This window comes from Tarenaya hassleriana, unplaced genomic scaffold, assembly GCF_000463585.1.
Source record: "Tarenaya hassleriana unplaced genomic scaffold, ASM46358v1 Cleome82, whole genome shotgun sequence".
Taxonomy (NCBI): domain Eukaryota; kingdom Viridiplantae; phylum Streptophyta; class Magnoliopsida; order Brassicales; family Cleomaceae; genus Tarenaya; species Tarenaya hassleriana.
Window position 1 is genome coordinate 204,100 of NW_010970652.1, and position 7,816 is coordinate 211,915.

The 7,816-nt window shown below is 38.0% G+C and overlaps 1 protein-coding gene across 3 annotated transcripts; it reads right to left on the bottom strand.

Moving 5' to 3' along the window:
* Nucleotides 1–2,557: 2,557 nt before the first annotated feature.
* LOC104803222 (stomatal closure-related actin-binding protein 3-like) lies at nucleotides 2,558–6,605 on the bottom strand. Of its 3 annotated transcripts, none has more exons than XM_010527123.2 (13): nucleotides 6,415–6,605; nucleotides 5,626–5,923; nucleotides 5,283–5,411; nucleotides 4,983–5,075; nucleotides 4,722–4,868; nucleotides 4,564–4,632; nucleotides 4,385–4,468; nucleotides 4,119–4,299; nucleotides 3,750–3,866; nucleotides 3,585–3,643; nucleotides 3,340–3,474; nucleotides 3,081–3,230; nucleotides 2,558–2,902 (listed from the first exon to the last, which is right to left on the bottom strand). In XM_010527123.2, the coding sequence occupies exons 2-13, from the start codon at nucleotides 5,899–5,901 to the stop codon at nucleotides 2,876–2,878; spliced, it is 1,467 nt and encodes a 488-aa protein (XP_010525425.1). In that variant the 5' UTR covers nucleotides 5,902–5,923; nucleotides 6,415–6,605; the 3' UTR covers nucleotides 2,558–2,875. The 3 variants fall into 3 exon arrangements, with proteins under 3 accessions (XP_010525425.1, XP_010525426.1, XP_010525427.1); XM_010527124.2 differs by having other exon boundaries at nucleotides 5,626–5,937; XM_010527125.2 differs by lacking the exon at nucleotides 6,415–6,605 and adding an exon at nucleotides 6,190–6,356.
* Between the last annotated feature and the right edge of the window lie 1,211 nt (nucleotides 6,606–7,816).

Genomic DNA, 7,816 nt, shown 5'->3' on the forward strand with positions numbered 1-7,816 from the left:
ATTATTCTTTTCACTCTTGGAAGATCAACTTGACTCGCATAATGCCTTTTCAGATACGCTACAACCATCTCTACACTTCCTACCTTTGTTTTCCTTTCTTTTTCTTCTGATTGTAGCACCGGTGAACATGTATGAATATTCACATGCTTCGTAACCATAAAATTCTCATATTTCTTTTTAACCACTGCTCGCACTTTCCACATACAACCTTTTCTTCGAAATCGACATCTTGCTTCCCATAAATGTGGTTCTGACTTATATACGTAGTATCCAAAGCATGCATCATGTGAAGCTTTCATTACCTTCATTTTTAAGTCATCCTTATTCACAAACTCTTTACCCACGGTAAAACCCAATCTATCTTCGAATGAGAAACCTTCGTTGCCTTTTGCATGCCTTTGACAATCATTCCCAGTCGTATCTTCAACTGCAATATCACCAGTTGCAATAATCAATTCATTACCAAACTGAGTCGTATCTTCAACTGCAATATCACCAGTCGTAACAATCACTGCTTCACCTAACTCAGTCGTAATATCCTCAATCGTAACAATCACTTCACTCTCATGTCGTATATCTTCATGCAAAGTCTCATGCTCAACCCCATACGAACCATAAGTCCATTCAACAAGATTTTGTTCCCTTTCTTCTTCTCTCAACATAGAATCAACAACTAAACACCTACCATTAATAACCCCTTTTCCTTTTTCACCATGAAAATCAACTCCTACCTCAACTTCACCTACACAAGTATGAGATTCAAGATTTGCATCAAGATCCTTCCACTCAACATATAACTATCCTCGTCTCCCATTGATTTTGCTAAACATAAAAGATTTAACCCCCATATCATCGACTATATATTCTAGTCGATTACCGTCCATAACTATTGGTATGAAACTTAATTTGGCTCTTCTGAGCCAACATTTAGCTGACAACAGACACTTCCACTTCACTTGCTTTGTTACAAATGCATATTGTCTTGGTTTTATCTTCATCTCTTTTCCATTCATACAATCCATCTTCATTTCTTTCCCAAATACCATCATACCTTACACACACACATATATACAAATCTTCAATACCATCCATTTTTCTGTAAAAACCAACATTATTCATCATCTCCTAAACCCAAAATCAGTTTTCGGATTTCATACCCTACACCCATATCAAAGCATATAATTTTAAAAATAGAATGATAATAGACGAAATTGATTAGGATTTATAGCTATGGTACCTTATAAGTAGATTTTTCCATCAATCGTCCAAAAAAAAACGACGCAAAAATCGCTCCAAAAGCTCAAAAATCTGTAACAATGGAGGTGCCCTAAAGGGAACGATATAACAGGAAGCGAAGGGGAGAGATGACGGACGAGAGTTTCGGGGCAAAAGTACTTTTTCAAATAAAAAGTCCACGTGTGTTTAATTTCACTTTTGAGTGTATTTTTGACTTTTTCAAAACAGGGATATTTAAGTAATTTTGGTAAAATAATGGTGTACAATTTGTTAAAATTTTCCGTCCTTGTTTTGCTGGTGTACGCCTGAAATTCGTGCGACGCAGGTCGTGCATTTTAGAAAATTTGCCCTCTCTCACACAACTATAAATGAGTTGTATCATAAAAAACAAGAACAAAAAACATAAAACGATGTCGTATCATACTGCGTCTCTGGACATTTTACTCAAATGAGCCATCTGGGTCGCAGCAATTTCATGCGTACACCTAAAAAACAAAAAAAAAATTTAACTTTTACACTATTTTTCGGTTGAAAAAGTCCGAAATATCTTTTTTTTTTTCATTTATTTGCGATCTTATTACGACTAACATATAAATAAGTAGTAGTTATGATCGTATGAAGATGAAAGTGTAAAAAAAATATAGTTTTTTTTTTAATTCGACAGATGAATTTTTTGTCACCTTGTTTAGAATCAATTGTAACTGTATTTAGAATTAATTATGAAGTCGTAATAACAAACTTGTTTTCGAGCAGACAAATATCACGTATTCATTAAGGATAATTCAGTCTTTTGAAAAAAATTTAATACGTTATGTTTTCGGTGGTGTACCCGTGAAATTGCTGCGACCCAATTGGCTCATTTGAGTAAAATGCCCGGGTCTCTGACCGTCTTCCTCCCCGGAGCGATTTCTGTTTTCTGGAATGGCCCCCTTCCTGTGCTACAGTTATCAGTTCAAGCTTTTGGTCTCGTCATTGCTAAACAAGATTGGATCCGAGGAACAAATGAAAACAGAGACTGATGAATCTGGGGGATTGTTTTCCGCATTAAAGATGGTGGATTTACAATGATGAAGAAATTCCACACGTGGTGCAATTTCATGGGTTTGGTACCACATCGGAGGATCAGCTGTAAGAAATGGTGAAACTTGCGTGAGGTAAGGTTGAAAGGCAATATCGAATCAGAAGCTAAAGCCCCACCTCCCATTCCTGTCCAGGCCGTACATATATCCTGGTGCTGCCTCTGTTCTTCCCGATGATGATGATGATGATGATGGCGGCATGTTCATGAAGCTCCATTGATGTTAGGAGACAACATAGATAATACATACAATAAAAATCTGAATTCCATTCTCTCACACTGATAAGCTGATCAGCAATGTTGGGTACAAAACAAACAAATCAAACAAGAAAAAATTCCAACCAGATCAAACTGCGGGTTGGGGGATCAGACAAAAGTGGAAAGAGAACAGATTGCTGCCTAAAACTATGCAGCAAAACATGATCATCAGTGGAGGAAGAAGAAGAAGAAGCCAAACTTGCACCGTTTTTCAACAATGGTGCTCCAGCCACACGCAAATGCTGAATCGTAAGAAGAAGAAGAAAAATTTCAGTTGGTTAACAACATAACGCGTTCGCTCCATCAGTCATCCGGTCCGACCAAAGTGACCTGCATGATTTAATCAAAGCATTACACAACACATATTCTGATATTCACTGTCTCAAAGTGAAAACTTTATCCCATCCAAACCAAAGGGCCAAAACCATGGGACACTGTCTGAATATATCATGTTGAAAGCATTTCCAAGGCATACAAGTGATGGATGGATTTCGGGTTAGTTGCTTACGTTGCAGTCAAAGGCGTATTTCCGGGCGAGTACAATGGCCGCATTACGATCTTTCTCTGACTCGAACGTTAGCACGAAGGTTAGACCCTTCCTGGGCTGCCAGAACAATGCCTTGGCAGGAGCATTAGCCTTTCCTCTCACCCCGCAGAGCTAAGTATGCAGAAAAAACCGATAACCGATATGAAAATTCGCGATAAAATATCCATTCATTCAGATCAAGAAAAGAACGTTCTACGAATAAAGCCTCGGTTTCAGATACCTGCATGAAGGTGGAATATATTTCTCTGGATTTGGTGATCCATCCCCTACACAGCTTTATCCTCATCTTTCCAATGCTAAGTACATGATTGGATCTTGAGGCATGATCTTGGCCATTCATCTGCGAAATAACCACCTGAGGAAGAGACGAACATATACAAATTTGCTTTTTTTTGTTAAATCAAGACAAGGTTTATGCAAAAAACGATCAAGGGAAAATCAAGGATTCTCGGATAAAGTTGTTACGTTGAATTCGCTGTGAGATTTACGCATGAGAGACTCGACGTGGGATTGCAATCCGGCGGCTGTTGTAAATATGTAAAGCAATCTCCGAGTAATCAGCTTCCATCGTGCGCATTCAACAAAGATTTCACAAAGGGGACCAATGAAATAATATCCGTAAAAACTAACCGGGATCGATTGGACTGTCGGTCGTTAAGGTAACTTTCTGCCCATTAAAACAGACGTCTGCCTGCAGAACTCGCCCGACATCAAATGGTTCCGGAGCATATACCGTTCGGTTGGCACCTGAGATGTAAATACAAACCATCCAAGGTAAAAGTTCATAAATTTGGAATCCATAAATCTCAAATCTATAACACCTGAACCACATCACAGCTGAAAAGGTTACGACTTTCATTACCGAAACACATCATTTGCATCAAAACAGATTCCATTACATAACATGCGGTCCGGGAGATTTTATATTTTCGCAGCCATTGCTATGCGATAAGACATGTAAAACCAAATGACAGAGGCAGTAGATAATGCCAAAACTACCAGATATAGCTTCTCTTCTACTAGTCTCCGATGCAGCACGGTACCACTGGACTGAACATTCGGAAATATTTGGAGCGTTATCTGAGCAAGAACGAATTCTCAAGAACGACCCAAGACTTTGTTTGCCATCTAGAGCATACAGATGGGACTTGGACTCGTCGGTCCTCTTGACTATCGCAATCTACAGAAATTTGTGATTTAATAGCAAAGGCATTCGTCATTAGAGGAAGAACAAAGAAGAAAATACGTCGTAAAAAAACTTGTACCTCCTTCTGAAGCTTAACCGAGTTTACGGACTTCTCTCGGATTTGATTTCTCAAAGCACGAAGCTCATGTTGCATATCCATCACCTGTATTTACAATTCAATACTTCATAACATTTATGGTTTTACACATTAAACATCGGATCAAGAAAGGGTTTCGAACAAATAGGCATTTGGTGCACCTTGGTCGGTTGATGCATCCTTTTGATCCGTCTGGCCTCCTGAACCTCCTCTACTAGTTTCTCCACATCCTGTGAGACAAAATCATAAGATCAGAATATTAATGTTTCTAATGTCTAAATATAGAACTATGACGAGGAAGAAACGAGCAGATTCTTACAGGCCCCTGAGTTTTAGAAGCTTCAGAACTCCGCTCCTGTTCCGTAAAGGCATCTCCAAGCCTGTGAACAACAGCCCGAGCACTTTCAATCTCGGCACAAGCAAATGACTTTTCCTGGTTTACCAGTTTCTTTGCATCTTCTGAAGCCTGAAAACATGACAACAACATAAATCAGATGTATAATCTTAGCAAAGATTGTAATGAGACTAATGAGGGTGTTAAATACGAAAAAAGGAAAAGGCAGGCGCTTTGGTAAAAGACCTGCTTGAGGAAGTTTGCTAGCTTTTTCACTTGGAATTTTTCTTGTAGCAGTTCACCTTCGTTCTGAGTTAACTTGACGGCTAGAGCCTCAACCTACAAAGACAAAGGCTTTCTCATTTCTATTCATACGGTCATACACTTGATCCAGAAAGAGATGAACCGAAAACATGTGGTGCATATTGTGAAAACCGTGTGGTTTTCGCAATTATGCCTCTCGAGAACGAAGAGACGGATGTCTATTTTGACTGAAGACACTATTGCAGAACAGATAACGGTTGAATTTGTGTGGAAAAAGGTAACCATGGAGATAGCTTTCTCGACATCTTCCTTGTTTTGTCCGGCCATGCAGCCTCTCAGAGATTCTAAAGCATCCCTTAGTTTCTTCAACATGACATGTCCCTCCAAAGAAGCCACCTCTCTCAGCTTTGCCTGAAATCACAGGAAGATCAAACAAGAAAGAAAAGAATCAACCTTTGAATCGAAACGATCGGGCAAACAAGGTCTGGGATAGAAGATTTTCCATTGAGACATGCTGATAGTTCAGTCCATGAGATGCTCCATTTGGCACAGAGACATGTACTTCAATCAAGCGTGGAAACTAGAAACCTGAATGAAAATGTAAAGTGGAGAACGTTTTTGGAACCTCATCGGTCAAATTCGCAGCAGCGGTCAAGTTCTTGTCAAATTTACTAGCGAGATCACGAACAGAAAGGCGCTTGTGCTGCTCAGATAGTTGCTCGGTCTCCTTCTCAACGATTTCTTTCACGGAAGGACCCTTTTCATCTTCCTTTGGTTCTTCCACGATCTGATTGTCAGGTCCAAACTTGTACTTTGGAAAATGGTTAGATGCAAAACTAACATCCGCTGATACCGGAAGAACTGCTTCAGACAGCGTCATCTCAGGACACACTTTCGTCATCTTCAGAGATTTGTCCGCTTACCTACCAAGCAAGAACTATTACTCCGGTGAGACAACAAAACCCACAAGCCAGGTTACATGGAAACCTTCTCACTAAGCTGCCTATGAAATTATCACTACTGCGTAGGCCAAATCGCCAAAGAAAATGCGCATAAGAACCATATGAACATGTGACAAATCGAATAGTACCACCAGGCAAAAATTAAGAGAAATGACGAAAAACGAATCAACGAATCAAAGAGAGAAACACAGACAACCCATATCAGATTCAAGTGCAAAGCATCTAACATCATTCGAGAAACACGATACGATGAAGCTCGTCAGAATGCAAGTACAACGGACTCCAAAGCGATTAAAAGGACATTGCCAAAGAGGAAGAAGAAGAAGAAGAAGAAAAAGAAAAGGTCTCTAGATTTCGTCGTTGTGGTATCTTTTCGTTGTTAGCTTTTAGAAAAACGTAAATACAGAAGAAATGGAAATGCAGAGAGTATCCGAAAACAAAAAATATAATACCTTTCTCTCTCTGATTCCTCGGTCTCTCGTCCCAAAAACAGCTCGCTTGACTGGTTTTGATCTCTCTCTCTCTCTCTCTCTCTCTCTCTCTCTCTCTCTCTCTCTCTCTCTCTCTCTCTCTGTTCTGTCTCTCTCTCAGGCCATCGTCGTTAGAGCGGCTCTAGAGAGAGAGCGCAAAGAGCTCGTTTGACAGTGCCCGGTCCTCTCGCTCCTACTTGACGAAAGCGACGACGCGCCGATGCATAGCGTTTGAAGTCAACGCGCCAGCCTCTGCATGCTTCGTGGGCCCCTCGCTCTCCCGTGGATTTATCCCCCCCCCCCTTTTAATTTCTTTGACGTTTCCTTCGTCCTTTTTAGTTCTCCTTTGGTTGGTTGTAATTATGTTGATTTAACCACTAATTAATACGTATACTTATTTTATTTGAAACCCTAAGCAAAGAATTTGATCTTTATCTCAAAGCCCAATTATTTTAATTCTTATATCTATATATATATTTTTTTTTACTTTTTCAGTGTAATGGTTTTCTATATATATAATTTTTTTTATTTTTTTATGCAAAAAAAATTATTTACACTCTTTGGACTTATCTAATATTACGTATTTATTCATATGCACAATCTTTCATTCCATTCAATTATATATCCAACTATTAGTCAAGAAGGTCGTAATGAAGCATCCTATTTTAGTCTTAATATTTCTCATTTTTATATAAATTTGAAGTTTTTTAAACTATTTTTCTATAATTTGTAATATAATATTTTGCATGATGTAAATTATAACTTTTTTTTTGTTCCTAGACTATGCGGTCTCTGAAACCAAATTGAATTTTCTAATTTCTTAAAAACCGTAGATATTTCAGGAACAATTACAATTAGACCATAATATTTGAAATGGATAATTTGACTTAAAATGCGTAAGCAAACGGTTGATGAGATAACCCAAAAAATCATTATTTGAATTTTTAAATATTTTTTTTAACTAAGAGAATTTATGCATAATTAAAAAATATACAAGCTTTAATTATATATTCGGTTGTCTGAACCACCAATACCTAAATTGATTTCAATATGCTTCGTCTCTTGTGGTTGGTAAATGTAGACAAATTCGCTACTTCTCATCCGTTATCTAGCGATCCAAATGCATAGCATATTATATATATATAATTACAGCCAATCGTACAGGAATTAAATTAATTTAATTTTGTATTGGTTCTCATATATAAATAAATATCATCATTCCTACACGTGATGGGTACACGATACAACTTGGTAGCTTCATAGAGGGAGACTTTTATTGATGTAGCTTGAAAAGAATAATTTTGGTAAAAAGATAGTTGAAACTCACCGAACATTCATATTATATATATATATATATATATATATATATATATGTGTGTATATA